General features: G+C 41.2%; 1 protein-coding gene across 3 annotated transcripts in view; it reads left to right on the plus strand.

Annotated features, from left to right (window-relative positions):
* The window catches only part of shank3a (SH3 and multiple ankyrin repeat domains 3a), a 243694-nt gene that overhangs the window by 109508 nt on the left and 114038 nt on the right, over window positions 1–20148 (plus strand). For all 3 annotated transcript variants that reach the window (XM_049574188.1, XM_049574189.1, XM_049574190.1), the window contains 3 exons: window positions 13317–13425; window positions 13976–14127; window positions 16018–16185. In XM_049574188.1, the coding sequence (XP_049430145.1) occupies window positions 13317–13425; window positions 13976–14127; window positions 16018–16185 (429 nt within the window). The remainder of the gene's footprint in view (window positions 1–13316; window positions 13426–13975; window positions 14128–16017; window positions 16186–20148) is intronic.

Consider the following 20148-nt stretch of genomic DNA (forward strand, 5'->3'; position numbering starts at 1 on the left):
AATACTTTGTATTAAAAGTAGTTGTTTTTAAAATCCACTTGCATCTGTGAAAATTGGAATGATGAAGAGAAAAAAGCTTGAGTTGAGTAGCAGCCCAAGTATTTGCTGAGACGTGCAAACTAGAAAGAACATTGCAGTCATTTATTTGATGTGCTCAAGAGTTACATTTTACTGACATACTAGTGTCTATCTGCAAGTAGTATTTTTCTAGGTTTGTTTATTGCTAGTTTGTGTGCAAAATGTTAATTAATATAAATCTGACCAACTTGTGTATTCTGTAAGACTTGAACACTCAGTGCATTTACATGGACATTAATAACCTGTTAATGATCATTTGGGATATGGTGTTTACGTAATCACAGAGAAATCAGATTATTCAGATTCCTTGTAGGCATGAAAATGCTAATAACCCAGTCATTGATTACTGCATGCTATTTGCTCAGGCGCTGTAATGTTTACAAACACAAACCAACCTACTGTACATTTACTTCTACTTGACAACTCAAGTGTTAATTTCTGCTCTGCTGCTCTGCTCTGATCGCCAACAGCTGAATTCTGACCACCATCTCTCTATCTCTATGTCTCAACAAAGGTTGTCATGATACTAAAATTTCAAACTCGATATCAATACTCAGGAAAATATTCAATACTTCATACCAGTTTTGATACAGGAGCAAAAAATTAAGAGGCATGTCATTTTTTAAATAAAGATCAGAACAGTAACATCAATGATAACAAAATCCCCCCAAAATAAATAACAACCAGAAACAAGATCTGTCCATACAAATGTATTTATCTACAGCCCTGTTTATTTTCTGTGCTTCTGGTGAATTGGCACCATATTTTTGTTGCTGATCAAATAGAGTTGGTAGTTTAGGCTCAGGATGCTCCTGTTTCTACCTCACTATGTGATCAGAGAACCAGGGGTTACGGGAGAAACCAAACGTTTTTTCAGCTTCAATCTGTGACTTTACAGTTAACATAACTTTTCAGACACACATAATTGTGTTGTCCTGTTAAACTAACATTGTCTATTAATGTTACAGACGGGCATTACTGATAAAGTTTTCTGCTTAGCTCTCACATTAATGTTAGAAGTTATATTTTAGTTTGATGCTGGCGACGCCAGCTGCTCAGCTGCTAGTGAGGGGAGGGGCTGTAAAAAAGGCTGCTTTTTCCTTTATCATTTTTGACCAAAACTGGCTGCTCTGATCCTCCTGCAGCTGCGCTGGCCATATTACAGCAACAGAAATGTGTGCATGCATGCACAGCAAGGACAACAAGCCGGGTTGCAGTGAGGGCTCTGTGCCTGCTAGATGCTGCCTGCACAGTGCGTGTCCGTCAGACCAGTCGCGCGCACCCGACAGACGCTGAGGTGGCGTGCACTGTTAGTATCGATACTTTTGTAAATGAGTATTGTATCCGGATAAAGCGTTTGAGTATTGATACTTTTCAGAGTATCAATACTTTTGACAACCCTAGTCTTAACCATGCACACACTCCATACTAAGCTGATGTTATTCATAAAAGCAGCTACGCTACTCTTATACCGCTGTCCTCCACACAGGAGCCAGCCTGTCACTGTCACTACCACAATGAAGGACAGTGGTGCAGTGGATGATGAGACACAGCCTTTTTCATTACTGAAAGACAAAACTTAATTTCTTAATTGCATCAGGAGTGAGATGCTGCCGCCGCCACTGCTGTTGTTATGTTACAAGGCTTAAGCTGCGCCTGTGATAGATTGTCGCCAGTGCCCAGTAAGCCTGATAAAGTATACTTTTAAGAGTATCCCGTTTTCTTTTGGAGTACTTAAGGTAGCATATTCAGATTTGTCATGAATGGGACGAGGTCTTATCCTGGTTTCTGAAAAACGGATATGGTGTTTTCATTCAACACATAGACACGATACTCCATAAACACAGTCATTAATGGGTTATGAATTTCCATGTGAATGCACTCACTCATAACACACACACACACACACACACACACACACACACACACACACACACACACAGTTACAGTTTTACATTTTCTATTCTAAATTAACAACACAGGAAGTTTAAGATGCCAGTGCATTCTTCACAGCCATTGTATCAGACAGGCAGCCAGGAGCCTGTTTGACACAGAGCCATTATTTGCTATAATAAGATTGGCTCCCAGTTAGAGAAGGGTGTACAGTGGTCAGCAAGAATGCAGTCAAAAACAGGCAAAGACCAAAACCATACATGCTTTTGCAGAATTTCAAATCATTTAAAAATAGTTGTCTGCCAGTGTTTGGTGACCCTCACTGATGGATCCACAAAAGGCACGTTTTACTTGCCTTTGGTGTGCAGCTGATGTTTCAGCAAACAATGCCTTACCTAAACCTGGGGTGGACTGAAAATGAAGAGGAATAGTAATAATCTCTGACCCAAACCTGAACAGACAACTAACAGCTGCACCTGGGCCCAAAATTTATCTGTTGACTCTCCTTTGACTATTTTGTTCTAAACATCTTCAGTATTACACAACTCCACAGTTTATAAGTAGGATGTTTCTTTCAAATGGCTCAAAGGTTCAAGATAAACCAATATCACACGTGATAAGAGGGATTAGAGCTGTAAATAGAACTGTTCCACTCTTCTCATCTCTTATTCTCACCCTCTTCTCTCTTCTTCTATCATGTCTTTGCACCACTCTCCTCCATTCCTTCCCCTCACGTGACCCCATTTTCTTGTGTTTCTGCCACACCATATCATTGTGTTGCATTTTTAATGGGAACATGCTTCTAGACCTTCATACTCTGCAATAAATCCATGAATTATAGAATAAACTGACAAATAAAACTAGCTAGGCCATTTGCCTGTTCTTTTTTTTCTCTTGATGAAAAGAAGTTTAAAAAGAGGAGCCTCTGTTTTGATAGTGAACCTTGAGTCAAACTGAAGATGCAGAAGACCAGTGACAGCTTCACTATACTGTCTCTACTGTCACTGTTTCCTTTGTGGTTTTGCTGAAGACTTGAAGTGCATCTTGGTATGTTTATGCCTCTTGCTTTTATCTTCCTCAGCTAGGGAGCTGTGACTGCATGCCTCCCTTTATTTTCAGTTTGTGACTTCCTCAACTACAAGACCATATGTATAGAAGATGATCAAAAAATATTCGCCTCATTTTCCACATTAAAAATGAAATCCCGTCCCAACCAGCACTTTTTTGTTTTCTTCTCAACGTGCACTACTCTGAGGCTAAATATTCTAAAGTGTGTGTTTTTATGTATTGTGATAGTACAGGACAATCATTTTAATCCATTATGTCACTGCATTTTAAGTTATTTTCGACAGATATTGATGTTCTTTAAAAAACTGTGGAAATATGGCACACAAATGCAAAATAAAACCCCACTTACTATGACAAATGAATGTGTTTAGTAGTCTAGTATTGACAAGCGCGTAGGTTTCCTTTCAACATTAGGGAAGACACATATGAAATGGGGGGCTTGAGGATTCTCTGCCAGAAAATTTTGAGTGTCAAACACTTTGGCCTCTAGTTTCCCCGGCACGGCACAGGGTGGCGCAGGGTGGCAAATCCCGCGCAGAGCTAGTTTCGAGCAGCGCAACCTGAGGCTTGCTCAGTTTGGTAGTTTGGCAAACCGAGGTGCGCTGAGATGGGTGTGGCATCGCAGCAGGGGGAGGTGTCGACAGATCCAGCTTGGCGCAGTGACAGTGACAAAGGCTTCGCCAAAGGTGCGCTAAAAGCTCGCCAGCTGAAACCAGGTCTACTGTCAGCACAGGCGGAGCGCAGCCGGTGTAAGTTTGGCTGACCAGCGGACAGTGCGCACACGTCACCAAAGCCTCACGGGCAGGTTTCCAGAATATTAGACACATTAACAATGTAACAAATACCCACAGAAACCACTATTCAATGCAACTATCTGCAATCAGCACATAAATGTATCTCTGTATCGACTGTTCTGTCACATCTGATGTCAGATCAAAGGGGATTGGCACCGTTTGGCATGTTTGGCACACGTAATGGAAACCCAACCTGATTTGATTAACACAGCTGCAAACTAATGAGTTCACATCCCTCTCAACCAACCACAAACAGCCACAGCATCAGATAGGGAGTATATATTCAGGATCTGTCATCTTAGAAAAGTCAAAAGAAAAGAAACAGAGTGAGACTGCAGAGTGAGTGTGCGCGCACGAGAAAAACGCAACATTGATTTACAATTGTGGTGAGCTCCTCCTAGGCTACCTTTGCATCATCAGCCCGTGGAGGTCTGCTCGCAGTTCCGTATATTCGGACACTGCGTGCTTGGACCTCCCGGACCAAAACATCAGTTTCCTCCTGGGAGAAGTTTGGCCGTCTGACGCTGCTGCTCTCTTTTGCCATGGTGAATTGAGTAAACTCTCATTACGCCTTCGCACAGCGCATTTAATGGCGAAGAGAGGAGCTCATTTGATTGGTGTGATGTGAATGGGCTGTGTAAAACCTACTTCACGCCTTCTCTCCTCCCTCTTTCCGACTTGCACAGGTAGGAAAGAGGGGGGAGAGAAGGCAAGGAGAGGGCCTCATTTGATTGGTGTGATGTGAATGGGCTGTGTAAAACCCACTCCACGCCTTCTCTCCTCCCTCTTTCCGACTTGCACAGGTAGGAGGGATGGAGGTGGGAAAGAGGAGTAGCTGCGCCAGCGCGCACGGTGTGCCAAACTTGGAAAATCCGCCTGGCCACACCCAGTTGGCGAAGCGCAGGTGCACTGCGCCTCCACCTTGCCCAGTCTGCGAAACTAGAGGCCGTTATCTCCTGCATTCTGGTAAATTTTATTCACCAATGTATGGTGTAAACATCTTTAAATTTGTCAAAATAAAACTCCTCTGCTACTTTCGCGTCTGTATTGGTGTTTATGCACATGCTCTAAATATTGAGAGTGACGTGTCCCCCGTGGCTGTAAGAATGTAGCTGGATTCCGCAAGTATCTAATATGGAGTTGAGTGTCTCCAGCTTTGACGGTCTAATTAAAATGCAGTGCCCCTGCAGCAGGTCGGCCTCTGTACAAAGCATCTGGGAGACGGAGGTCATGGCTTGCCCGCCCTTTCTCCAGTCTTTATATAAGTGACTGTCAACAAAGCACAGACAGAGAATCAGGAACACTCTGTGCCAGGTAAGGGTGTTTGTGTTTGCTGACGTGACTACACACACCAAGAGGCAGTTGTCTCTTTTAACGTGTGACTTACTGTTGACAGCACAATTTGTAGTAAGAGCACTGGTATTTCATACAACAAAACATAGTCTGCTAATGCCTTTGGTAGGTTTGTATTAATGGACGCGCCCTCATGATGGTTGGAATTTGTTGGGCTGCCCCCTTAAAATCAAAGATTTGAATCATCAGTTAAAGATCCGTGAACTGACTGAGATTCTTCAAGTCTTTTTTGTCAGTCACTGCTCTTTTGGGGATGTTTCGGTCCTCAAATTTAGCTGCAGAGTGAGAGCTACTCGCTTTGGCTCCGCTCTGTGGTACAGGCAGCTACAGACCCAGACCCAGGGTGTCTAAGTGAGCCGATGACAACTGCCTGGTGGAAGAGAGGCTTTGCCAGTTCAGGCTCCAAGATGATTTTATCTGCTGCATTTTGCTTAGAAGTGGTGAATTTACAGCTCACAGCAATGCAGCAACCTGGCTTGTTTACTATATTACATGAATGTCACTGTCACAGTGAACGTCCAGCTGAACCCTGTTCAAACTCTCAATTCTTCATGGAAAAAAGGAGCAAATAGTCAAATATTCATATTGTCAGCCAAATGCAATTCGAGTGATATGAGTCGGGTACAGCTCTGGAATATTACGTTGTATACGTACAGAATTCCCTATATATTTATGTATCAGCAGAGTACTTAATTTAATCATATTAACCACAACAGTCTCAGCTCTGTTGATCATCAGTGACCCTGTTGGGTCTGATTTATCGGACCATCAGTCAGTGTCACGCCCGTTTTCCACATCGCTGTCAGCCAGACTGAGTAGACAAGTCACCTGGCATCTGAATCCTCTTCACTACACAAATATGACTGCTTGATGTTGACATGGTATACCTGATGAGCTGGAGGCATTAAGTAGTCCCATGTGAGTCAGTTGTTTTAGCCACAATAAGATCAGTGACCATTTTTAACAGTCTGTTTTGTTGCCAGCTGTCAGGGATTACCCTATGAAATGGCTAACTTCACTAGTAGGTCTGTGCACCATGTTGTAAACTTTATGCACATGTGCCACGTGTAAACATAGGCAATAGACCTTGATGTAAAACTGTGAATATCTTTAACTGTAACCATATGCTTGTCTTCATGATACGGAATCTGTAATGAAGTTTACACTAACAGCAGGAATCCGTTTCAGTGGGGTAAAGCATAACTTTCACGTCTGCTTGAGGCCTCTGCTCTTTCGTAACTGTTTAGGCTGCACTCATATCATCCTGATGTCTGACGGTCCCCAGAGCATACCCATGACCCACTGCACTGGCTCACTGTGTTTATTGCCTAAGCAGTTGTGACGCTTTAGAACATGTGTGTATTTTACAGGTCAGCTCACATTAGGCCAGTGTATGATCCTACCGAATAAGCATCATGTTGGTGAACATGAGTAATTACTACTCATCCATGGCCCAGCGTACTGTAGGCCAGCTGTGAGGGACCAGGGGCTATGTAACCATGTGGTAATGAGTGTAAATATAGGGCAGTGAAAGTGTCTGACACACATATGTGCATGCTGTATGTTTCACACATGGATGCACATTAGCTATTAAGCAGGACATCGAGTGTGTGGACCTCCTTTTATGAAGCTATGGCAAAAACACTTTATAGAAGGAGGGGAAACACTTTATAGAAGGAGACGGGGGAGTCATGTTGTCTCTGTAATTTCTGGCCTCCTACCCAGGCTTTTATCAGGTAGTGTCAGATAATCCCCCCTTAGTGGTGGAGGAGACAAGAGCCTCCTCAGGGTACTGAACTAAAAGAAGGAACCTTTATCCTCTTTGTCCTGCTAGCTGGAGTAGCTCCTCCACTCATCTTGTGCCTCTGATTGGTGATCCTTTACAAGGTGCTGCATAGCATTCGGGACACATATCCCATCATGCCAATATTTAAAAAAAAAAAAAAAAAAAAAGTATGTAGGAGAGGGCAGAATCCTAAGTTAGTGAGGAGTCTGAAGTCCTTCAGGTGTCTGATGACAATTCCCTGCAATTCTAAGCTCTTAAATGCAGTGAGAGTATTAAGGCTGCCCCTCGATATGAGGAAGTTGCCTTAACCCTGGCTGCTAAATAAGAAGGCAGTTGATATTTACCACAGGGAAGTTATATTGTAAGGTAGGGGGCATAGACTGTATACAAAGATGGACAACACATCTTCATTTTCTCCCACTGTACAAAAATGAAGCCAAAATATCCAGGATACAGGATTTGACATCTTGCTCCGGTGATGTCATTTGGAGCCAGAGTCTGAACAGTAGCGATTAGGAAGTGGAGCCACAGTATCGAGTTACAGCCGTACATCTGTGCAATTGAATCGCAAGCAGTAGGCAAGTACACCCATTAATGCACATGGCAGGCAGTCATTATGTAACACCCCTTTTTATAGCATCATATTACTAACTAAAACCAAACTTATCAGAAAAACAAGTGATTAAACATACATCAGTGTGATAATAACTATCTTAAATGACCGAAACCATCTTTGGGAAAAATTGAGTTAATGTGTACTTGATTGGTTTTTAATAGTGTGGCTCATGTCCAATCTGCTAACATGGAGAAAACAGGGTATATAACCTATACACCGGGGGTAATCGAGATGTTTTAGCTTCAGTTTTGGGGATCTTTTATGTCATATTAGTAGGGGGTGTTTCCCAGGTTACTGAATGAAGAAGGAGTCAGCGTTAATGTTAGTAGCATTGTTAATTTATCACATTTCACATACTGATAATCTGTGTGTATCAGATTTTTTATCAGTGGACTTCCTAGAAAAAATACATAGTAATAGCATAGACGTTTTGTGGCCGTTTGTGATAAGTTTGTGCAGGGACAAAAAGTATATTCATATCACAAGCACAAATTAAATGGTGTAGTTGAGGAATAATTTCTAATCATATGGAGAGGACGCCTCATGCTGAGCATCAAACTATATCTGCAGGCTATTTTCTTGGTTTAACAAGTTGGTAAATTGCCATAGATTCTCAGAGTTGATTATTGCTGCTGTTTCTTGCTCTGCTGCACTGAGATTAGACACTATCTTTCATTTTGCCCTTCCTCTCTCTCTTTCTCTCTTCTTTTCTTTGTTTGTCCTCCCCCTCTTCTTTTTACTTGATCCAGCACAGTAGGGTGACACCATCCTCATGACACTAGTGTTTGTACAGAAGCTGCATAGATCTCCAGTCAAACTTTTTGTCAAAGGTTGGGGTCTAGAAAAGTGCAGCTAATGAGTAAATATCTGTATCTGTGTATTCATTACGATTTGGGGTCTGTGTCGCTGCAAGTAATGGTAAAGCCTGCAGACTGTGGGATAGATTTGAAATAGAAAAATACACTTTGTATCACAAGGTTGTGTTAGGTTGTTAGCTTAGCCTCAAACTAATAAATCATGGCAGATGGAAGAAGGGCAACCATAAAACCTAAACCTAAATCTTGTGACACTGTTGACAAGTTGCAGGTAATGGAGTATTTGTTAGATGTTAACAACAAGTTGTGTGAAAATTTTGACTACCTTATGACCTTGTGCACACTGCAGCAAATTTAGTGAACCATCCCTTTTGGCTGTGCAAACAGGTCATTTTCTGTCCCCTTAGTAGTATTTCAGTTAAAATATAGTGCTTTCACTGTTACCATGCCAGACCAAAACTGGAATATAGTGTGAGATTTGAGCTGCAGTTGAGGTGAGAGACTGTAAGACTGAAAATTGAAAGATGAGCATCATGTGACTACTGTTTGAAAGTGACAGATGAGTATTAGTTGCGTACTTGCGTGAGAGTATTGTATTGGCAATCATTGTTGAATGGCTACTAAAAAGAGAACGGAACTGTCTGCTCATTCATTTGCCAAAATTAGTATGGGCTGATGAAGAGCACATCTTTCCTTCTGAAGGAAAACAGGATGAAAGTCTTAAGTCTAGTCTTAAATGTGGAGACGGTGTCTGCCTCCCGGACCCTAACAGGAAGATGATTCCACAGGAGGTGCTGGTGCTTGTACATGTGATGGCTCAGTGAATCTACACATAATCAAAAGAAGGTAACTACAACATAAGGCCGTGCATGATAACTTGAAATCAAACTATAACGCTGTAAGAATATACATATGAGTGTGGTAGTCTGATGGAGAAGAGCTTATACACAGCTGAAGCTGCTAGGGAAGTTGTTTGTTTTGAAGAGTACATGCTGGATCAGATTCATCTATTAAGTTGTCTTTGTTATGCCCCTTAGGCTAATTGAAACTGTTGTAGCTCTCAAGCAACAACAGCAAACTGTCAAGTTTAAAATTGGTGAAAAAAAAAATGTATTTGTGACAAAATTAGGTTGCATATATTGCACGTTCAGTGACTTTCCCTAAACAGCAACTATGCTTTTATCTGGAAATAGTTACATACAGTATGGTTTCACGAGTGTTCACAGTGTGAGCTCAATCACAGCCCCTCAGCCGTCTCCTATTAGTGTGATTGACTGCCGTTTCTGTGTTAGTGGGTTATAACTTCCTGCGGCAGTTTATTCAGCGGTTTCAGACAGGCTGTCATGCTGATACAAACAGGGCTGACTGCCAGAGAAGCCTACATGCTTACAACAACATTTTGCCTTATATATCTTGTATAGTATAGCGTATCAAGGCTATCAGCCATGGTCTGACAAAGCAATTGTTTGTGTTTCTTAAAGGGGAATGTCACTTAATGAAAGAATTCCAATATGTTATTTCATGGCCTTGGAAAGTTCAAGAAATATTTGAACATGAGCTACTCTCTCTCAAAGCCATAAACCAGAGAAGGGTGTCTCTAACTCGGGATGTCATAGGGTATAAAGTCTGTAGCTGCTCCATAGTAGACAATGACTGGGAGCCCTATTTTGTTGACCTACAAAATGTTTGTTGTCTTTTTTACACCTAAATGAGCTTTAGTCTGTTGTAGTGTTCTCAGTGCTGAAACAGAACATGTACCCATATACTCAGAACATTTCCCTTGGTGCTCTGTGTGTCGTCTAGAACATCTTTCAGAATTCATTGTCTATGGAGCAGCTTCAGACATTATACCCTGTGACATCACAAATTTGAGTTTTAACACTAGTTTTTGGAAGTGGCAGAGAGATGATCATTTTTACTAGATCATAGGTTTCATGTATAAATTTGGAAAATGGGTGTAGCTCCCCTTTAATGTTTAATATTTTGTTATTCTATGAGATTTTGTGTTGGAATATAAAGTACATACTCTATCAAGGTTGATATCACTTGTCCTCATGGTCTTTTCCCCCGACCACCAGTGTTTTATGACACATGACTGCATGGTTTACCTTATGCTTGGCCCTAACCAGTTTCTCATCCACCCTTCACTTCTTGAGTTGTTTTAACAGTATTTAATGTTTTATTTTTTCTTACACATTGGTTTTTATTTGCGCCATAACCACAACCACCTTCTAATAACCATAAGTCATGGCAAGACTTTTAAAAAGTAGCTTTCTTCCCAGAGAACAGAAAGAATTTTGCATTTAGATGTGGTACAGTCATATTCATATGTGAATGAAACTTGGGAAATAAATGAATTAAAGGCAAACAGATGGGGATACTACATAATTTTTTCCACTAATGTCATCCACTTAATTCTATGAACTGAGAATGAGCATTTTACCTCACTTGCCGATCATTGCCAGGCGCTGCTGCAGGTGCATGCACAAGCTTGGATGATGAATGCAAATGAAAATGCAAAAGATAGACCTATTTACTGTTAAATGATTGCTGCTTAATGTAATAGGTAATCAGTGTACGGATGGTTGAGATAAAATGATCCACACACATCTCTCTGTACCAGCTGAAGGCTTTTTCAAAATATTTTGTTCAAGCTGGGAACATGACAGAGAGTTTCTGACTAAGTCAAGAAGAAAGAGAATTTCAGTACCTGTCTCCTAAAGGAGGAAACATAAAAGACATGCAGAGATTAAAGTTAAGATGATTTTTTAATGTTGCCAAGGGATAAAATGGGGGGGATTTTGGAAGTGTTTTTGAGCTTGAAACATAAACTGTAAAACTGTCTCACCTATTTATTAAAACATAGATGGGTGGGTTTGGAATCTAAGTAAAATTAATTCATTTTATATTGAAGCGTTATTAAGCATTGTTTTAAAATGAGTATGCAATTCTCTTTTGATCAATGTTTTAGGAGTAGATATAATTGAAATGCTTTCTGTCATTTTCATGGCAAATTATTGGTCTTGCAAAATAACAACAAACAGATTGTCTCTCCGACAGCTCGGCACAGAGCTTCAATGCATGACAGACTGTCACCGTTCTGTTATTTCTTTCTGAATATTTATACATCGTCAGTATGTCATGATGACTTGGAAATGATTCTGTTTGTGTATTTGCACGTCTGTGCATCTATGGTGCTTGTTAGAGAGAGAGAAAGATAGCAAGACGGAGAAAATATAAAGAGTTTATAAAGACCCTCACCGAAACAGATAAATCATTACAAAGGCTTTTTATCAGTCCTCTGTTTAACAGGCAATAAACCACACATCAGATCCACCTGATCACTGGCAAATCATCACCTCTTCGCCTCTTCAAGGCAGTATCTGAGGCATTGTGCAGGACACACACAAACACACGCTCGCACACACACACGCTCGCACACACACACACACACACACACACACAAACCACAGACACTCACAAGCACAACCTCAATGCTCTTCCCACTCATGTGTACATTGGCTGCCAGAGCTGTCTTTGTATCCCATCACCATAACAACTGCCTCACAGAACATCTACAAAAAAGGAAAAAGCCAAAGTGAATTTCTCTCACTCAGTTTGACTTGGAGATGGAGAGAATCTCGGTCGGCAGCTCCTCGCAGCATGGCAGTGTGGCGTGTAAGGCTTGTAGAGGCTAGCAGGCTGCAGATGACTTGGTGTGAAGAGAAAGGGAGTGTGTGATGCGAAATTCGGAAGGTGTAGTGTGTGACTTCTAAGAACGAGGGACATACGGTATATGATGCTGCACATGGTGAGTGTCAAAAATGGCTGCTGTGTTCTGTTCACGTTCTGGCATGTGGGTCTACATGTTTGTATGTGTTGAAGTTTGTTGTATGAAATGCCTTGTGCCAAGTAATTAAGTTGTGCAAATGTGTGTGTGTGTGTGTGTGTGTGTGTGTGTGTGTGTGTGGAGGCTTTTGCACATGTGGATGTTACATAATGACTCACACTGAGAAACAGAGAATGCAATAGTAATGAAAGTTTTCTGTAAAGCTCAATTGGAATATTGCAGATGTTGTGTAATTACATCCTCAGACACATATTAGGCTATCGTTGATATTTTAAAACATAGTGTAGTAGATTTGTTTTAATGATTTCTATTTTTACTTCATGCCTTTTGTAAGTACAGTACATAGTCATTAGATACTTTCTGGGTATATTAGTATGTCTCAGTACAAGATAGATTGTTGCTTTGATTCTTCAGGCTCTAGTAATCCGTTATGAAATGTTAGTGTTGTTACCTTGCTCATATCTTCATTTTTCACTCTATACTCTACAGGCTTAAACCCATCAGCAGAGGTGATGAATATTTTTAATCATAAGTCACAGAGGAAATTAAGTGTATTTGTGTGTGTGCGCTATGTGTGTATTAGTATTTGGGTGGGTAGGGTTTGCATGTGAGATTGTGCATGTGTCTTTGCTTGTTTTATTAAAATGATTTTAAACATCAGTGTTAGCCCCAGTGTTGCTCTCAGGCACTGTACAATATTATAGCCATTACATTTGAAGTTAAAATGTGACGTTAGCCCCAGAATCTAATTTTCGTGTCACTGATATCCTAAGGAAAGGTTTCCATTCCAGTATTACTTTACAGCCCTTTCCTTGTCTTTTTTGGTCCATCCTATTATAGCTTATATATCTCCTGCACATGGTCCATTTGCTTGGCATGACAGAACAGAAATAAAACCTTCAAACACAGAAGGAGAGAGCAGCGACTTAAGCTTTCATCTCTGAACTGCATTATTGAACATCCCCATCCACACGAGTCTGACATCACCCAATCACAGCTGTCTCTTCCTCTCCTTCCCACCTCCCCTCTCCCCTCTCCCGGCTCCCTTGTCTCCCTCCATTAGGCAAACCTGAAGAAGTTCATGGAGTATGTGCAGCAGAGGAACACTGAAAAAGTCTCAAGGTTCCTGGAAAAAGGCCTGGACCCCAACTTCCATGATCCAGACACTGGAGGTGGGGAAGTTTGTGCTAAGAAAAATCCTATCCCTCCCCTACTTGAGTTAATTGTCTTTTTTCAACCTTGATTTGTCTTTTCTATTGTGCGTTTTCTCTTTCTGTCTTCACCACAAAATGACCATGTATGGATTTTCTGAAATAAGCCTTCTGCATGCTGAGCAAAGCTGGATTACTCTCTTTGCTAATCTCCTCGCGTTTATGCAAATGTTTGTCCAGCCATAAAGGAGATTTCCCTGTTGGGTGACCTGTTGTCTGACAGAGAGGCTGTGAAGCGGGGGGACATAAGAATGGGTTGATTTAACACCAACAGGAAGCAGTCACTTCAGCAGACAGGAAGGTGACAGTCATGACAGCCAAGGCAGTTATCCAAATGCAGAGTCACTGAAAATGTAAACCCACAGTTTTAATAAGTAGTGGGCAATTTAGTCATCAAATACTGACAGCTTCAATTGTTGGATGTTCATCGTCTAAGACAAGTGCACAAAAATGTCTTTGGGAATGCGCTGATTTTTGATATCGTTTGCTCGCTCATCCTTGGATTTTACAGAATGTCCTCTGACGCTGGCAGCACAGCTGGAAGGATGTGCAGAGCTCATCAAGGTGCTGAAGAGTGGAGGGGCGCATCTGGACTTCAGAACAAAAGATGGCATTACTGCCCTACACAAGGCCGTGCGCAGCAAAAACCACACAGCGCTTATAGTGAGTCTAACGCACACATACACACGCACACACACACAATCGTAGCAGAAAGCTGACTCATCTCTTTTATTCCTTTTGCTACACCAATTGCCTGCTTGCAAACTTTCCCTGTGGGAAAGGAGAGTTTGCAGGTAGGCAATCTCTGGCACAGCAATTGAGTACAGAGGGTGCTTGAGCAACTACTAAATATGTGAGGCTTAACATGCCCGTTTTGAATGGGCTGGCATACTCATTGAGTGGCCTTGCATGTGTCTGGTTTGAGGAGGCTTGTAACCCTAATGAAAGGACTTACATGAGTCATATAATTGATTTCCTGTTGAGCCAGAACTGTTGAAAATGGAATTGGTTATTTCTGCTCAGTCTTTGTCATCCAAATATTCAGTGTCCCCGGGCTGTGTAACATACATAAGCTGTTGCTGCTGTAGGTATAGTAAGTCTTCAAAAGGTCATACTCCAATTAATCTCTCCAAATACAGTCGACAATGGTGTATTCACAAATATTTTACATACGTGTGCTTCAGTAGAAGAATGCTTTTAATACAGAGTCCCTCACGCATGATGTTTTTCTGTAGGCTGACGCAGAAATAAGCATCACACTGGTTCCCTCTTTAAAAAGCTTTTGGGTTTTTTCTGCTGGACTTTGTATTATTGCTGAAAATAACCTCTGTGGCAAACAAACGTTTATGATAGTTACATGTTTTGTTCGGCAAGATAAGCTTCACAAATGAACACCACTCTCATGATTATTGAAAACTCAGTGCTGTCACCAGAAGTAAAAAACTGTTGTCAGGCTATAAACGAACTACACTTTAGTATCATGACCCAACGTCACCACCATTACAAGTGTGTGCAAAGCTGTGCTCGGGGGAGCTCAGCTTGATGGCGCTCTATAGTCTTATTTAGCCACTTGGTAGCAATCACCTTTTTAAGACACATAGAAGCTTCAAAGTTCACATGTGGGCTATTTACTGATGTATTTTTTGTCGTAGAACAAAACGTGAAAGTCTCTCTAGCTTGTGTTAACCACAGACCTTATTTCAGGCATCTAAACAAAAACTCATTAACTTTGACTCGAGGGAACCAGGAGTGGTAATTGCTAACTCAGTTCCGGGATTTAGGACTCATTCCTGGCGGACTCTATTTCAGCGGTGTGATTGAGTTGATCAGTTCCACTGACTGAATGATTATTTTGCTAAGGTTCCTGGATTTTATTTTCTCCAAATGCATGTACTTAGTAATAAAAATGTACATTAAACAGCTCTATATACACTGGTCTCTTTGACCTCTTCAGCGAGTGATGCAGGAATGAGTCCTAAAACCCGTAAATGGATTAGCATTTTAGCACTCCCAGATGCTTCGTCTGAAAGTCAGTGGGTTTTTGGGTAGATGCCTGAAATAAGGTCTGTTATTAACACAAGCTTAAGAGACTTTCACGTTGTGTTCTATGACATAAAATACATCAATAAGTACCCCACTCGTGAATTTTGAAGGTATTGAAAAACACAGTAGCTGTCAAGTGGCTAAATGAGCCTGCAGATTTCATCACGCTGAACACAGATTAACAACCTTGTTGTGGTGGTGATGTTAGGTCATGCAACCGTAGTGTAGTTTGTTTAAAGCCTAACATTGGCTTTTTACTTCTGACGATTGCATTTATGCTTAAAGAATCATCAAAGAATTGAACAAAATGTGTATGTATCATAAACCTTTGTTTGCTACAGAGCTTATTTTCTGAAATACTCCCAAATCCAATGGAAAAATCCCTTTTTTCATCATCCCTGCAGCACACTACTATTGCATGGTGATGACAAATGCAACAAGGACTTGAGACTGCATGAAGTAATTTCAACAGTATTCCTAAAACCTTCAACCTTTCCCTTTTCCCACTAGACGCTGTTGGACTTGGGTGCATCACCTGACTATAAAGACAGTAGGGGGTTGACTCCTCTCTACCACAGCTCAATGGTAGGAGGAGACCCCTACTGCTGTGAGCTGCTGCTGCATGATCATGCACAGGTCGGCTGTGTGGATGAGAATGGCTGGCAGGAGATACACCAGGTAATACACACTGACGCACACACACACACACACACACACACACACACACACACACACACACACAGATAGAACAGTGATGGGTTGTGTGCAGAATACCAATGTAGGTGCAGGGTAAGAGGTCCTGGCTGTTTTTTTTTTTAGTTTCATTGAATTGATTTTTGTGTTTCCCTCAGTTCAAGAATTTCTTTTGTGGTGGTCAAATCCCTTGGGGGGGTCATGTGCTGGTGGGAAGCTCTAGCTTGGAAGAAAGTCATTTTTTTTCCAGTCAAAAGGGTTGGACATTCACCGCTTTGGCAGACTCTTCAATCATTCTGCACTTTGAACTGCAGTCCCAAACCAAAGAAATAAATTCAAATATTGGCAAAAGTTTTTGTTTTTCTGCAAACGTATGTGTGTTGGATGCTAACATAAATTTTGTAATTGCAAAACTACTACTTATACATGGCACTGTTGATTGAGTGACCACCCACACCTGTACTTATACTGTAGACACACTCACACATTTTAAATGCTCATTTACTCAGAGATATGCAGTGCTGACGGCTAATGAGGAGTTACTGGGACTTCAGAGTTCATTGATATCAATATAGTTACTCATCGTACTGTTGCTACAACTGTATCCGAGTGAGTGCCTGGCAGTCCAAGTAGTGGTGTCCATCTGTGTTAAAGGGAAGAAGTAGGTTTTGACCTACGAAGAGCAAACAGGGCATATTGTGTGCATTTTATACTCACACTGCCTCAAGGCATGCCCTGCTCTGTAAGCATAATGGGGGCTAGTGCCTACATGCTGTTTTTGTTTGTGTCAGGGCTTTTTAGCTTACATCCGAGTAGTGGCAGAAAGACACTGGAGGTCTGAAGGTTCTTGTTCTGTGAATGGAACCAAACAGAAACCTGTGGGACTCATCACTTCTGTCGCTGACGCTGAATATGAATAAGTGCTGGGGAAATGTTGAATGGTGACATTTTGCTGTAGTGAGAGTGAGAGTAGGGGAATCAAACTAACTCTAATGTTAGATAAATATTAAATAAACATTTACACAAACCTTTTTGAGTCTAATGTGGAAAAACGAAGTTTCATCAATATTTTTTATCATAGGAGATGACACCACACTATTTTTATTTTATCAGTAGTATTTTATCTGTGGCCGCTGTAAACATAGTAGCTGATTTGAAGTGAGAAGCAGGAGAAACAGAACTCGGCAAATAAAATTGCAAAAAGAGGCAGCGTGTCAGTCAATATTTTCCCGTCTCCTGCACCAACCTTTCATTACTCGCATGCTCCCCAACTCCACCCTTCATCTGTTATTTTCTCTTTCATAGTTACTTAACACTACACCCTCTGCCTGGTGCAGTCCATCTCAAGGTCTTGCTATTATTGTTACTTTGAATAGTGTATGAGCAAGATGACAAGTTCACAGATTTCACAAGTTGTTGTTTTGTTTCTTGATATAAGGTGAACTAAACTTTGTAGCCTTGGATAAAACACAAAATTAACCAAAATGTTTAATTAAATAGGTTATTTGTCAAATTTGATAAGCATTATGTTGTGAAGTGTTTCTTTAAACACAAAGGTTGATTGAAGTTCTGTGCTGGGAACACACTGGGCCTCATGCAAGAACCAGTCATACGCACAGATTTGTGCTACATACGAGCCATTAAAGGGAAATTGTGGCTTTCACAAATTTTTGCATACTTGAATTTTCTGTAAGGTACAAATAAAATTCACACTTGGTCCACATCTTTCCAGCATGTCATGAGCAGATGGTCTGCCTTTCTTCACGGTGGGAAAACACGTCTAACTTCATGGATCCTAAATTATTGCCTCTTCATGAGTGTCACAATATGCTGCTGCTTTGATGACATAATGTTGGCAGCTATACTATTAATAATACTAGAAGGGCAAATGTCCTATTCCACAATGTCAAAGGTGCAATAGACGTTCAGAACATTAATGTAGCTGCAAACCACTATTTACTATGTGAAGATACAGTGGAGTAATGGCGTCCTGAGCACAGAATAAAGTCACGCTCCCTCTGTGTGTGTGTGTGTGTGTGTGTGTGTGTGTGTGTGTGTGTGTGTGTGTGTGTTGTGATCCCAGCTTCTCTGTTATGTGTTGTGGTAGCCGGGCCAGGCAGTGTGTGCATGTGAGAGTCCCTCCCTCCTTCTTGTGTCATGTCCCCTCTAGCTAGCTAATTGCTAATGCTCTGCATTGCGTGCTACCCAGGCCGAGCATGTGTGGAAGAGTGATGCTCATACTCTGGTGTTCATATGGCAGTTACAGCTGATTACACTGTCCTAACCCATCTTGGACGTGGATATCAGCAGTAATTGAATTATTCTTTTTACTCTTGTATTACATTTGTAAATAAATCTTGCCCACACAGAGCAGAACAACTGACCTTATAGGACTATTTTAGGGGTGTCTATTACACTAATGATAAAATCTCATGATGTGAATGTCCTCATGAACAGGTGCATTCATCAGTCTGACATAAGCAATTAACGAGGAGTTTTTGCAGTAAAGAGAGTTCGGCGAAACAGACTTAGAACAGAAAATTTTTTGATAAAAATTGCAAAGGTTCTTGCATGAGGCCCAATACTAGGTTTCTGGTGTCGTGTCTATGGGCTTTCTTAACATAGTGATGCTGTTTCCATCACACACCATCTCTGTCCTCCATTCTGGTGTCCTTAAAGCCAAAACTCGCAATTTATGGGCTCACAATGTTGGTCCAATCGTCAAGCCACGACCTGAGTGCTCACTCTTTATGTGTAAAATAGACAGTAAAACGGTCCATCAGCACCTGCGGACTGTACTTGCTATTGACAGTTGTCAATAAAGATTTATTTGAAAACTCCAGCGCTGTGGGTAAGTCAAAGTTTGTTTGCTTGCAGAGGTACAATTTACAAATACAGAGACATACATTCCAAAAAGAGACTGAAAGTCAATTTCTGCAAAAATAGGTCAGTCCAAGTTTTGGTTCCTCCTTTTCCTCTCAGTCTCCCTCTCGTTCATTTTCTTCTATACACACTCACAAGTTAGCATGTTAGCAGTACCAACAAACTAGCTGGGTATCAGCGACACTGTACGGTCAATTCGGAAAAAAGGCACTGACCTTGGGAAATGTATTTGTATCTCTGCTTTAACTGTGTGACAGCCAAATTTCTGGCATGTCAGAAAGTGATCCCTGATCAGGCCACAATCCGTTCTTGCTCTCCCCTGTGCACTGTATGGCAAACGACCCCGTCAAAGCTGAAATTCTGTCCAACTCTTAGATGAGTACTGTGTATGCCCAGGGGTTTAAATGGAAGGACTCAGGTCATGTTTCTTCGTAAATTCGAGATGCTGTACAGTAAATCCAAAACTCTTTCAGCCCCACACATTTTCTCCTCATCTCATTTCTTTCACCTCCTTCTCCTCATCTCCCCCTTTCTCTGTGTCCTTCCCAGCATTAGTATTCTAGAGCTATATATCGTGTACAATAGGATACACTGCTGAAGGTCTGATAACCAACAACAATCCCAGCATCATTTGTGCGCTGTCTCACTGCTGTCACACACTCTTAGCGAGACAGAACACAGGAGGGAGAGAACAATTGCTGGGGAGAGTTGGTGTGCTTTTTTGTCAATGACACAGGACAAAACCATGGAGTAGGAGGCAAAAAAGAGAGAGGAGATAGCTAAAGATTAGATGAAAAGTTTATTGCTCCCAGTTATGTGAAACAAAGAAGCTGAAAAAAGGCATAACTCTTGTCAGAATAATTTTGACTCTCAGATTTCGCCTCAGGTGATACAAATAAGGTTCTCTCTTTCTTTTACAGATGGTTAATGACATGCATGAGGAGAACTAGTCCGAGGGGAAATGATTCAACAGTTTTAACATTTCTTGGGGTTACATGTTTTAGTGTGTGTAGGTGATAAGTAGAAACATGTTTTGGGCTGTCTTTTGTATCTGAGAATATTCAA

This window comes from Epinephelus fuscoguttatus, linkage group LG4, assembly GCF_011397635.1.
Source record: "Epinephelus fuscoguttatus linkage group LG4, E.fuscoguttatus.final_Chr_v1".
Taxonomy (NCBI): domain Eukaryota; kingdom Metazoa; phylum Chordata; class Actinopteri; order Perciformes; family Serranidae; genus Epinephelus; species Epinephelus fuscoguttatus.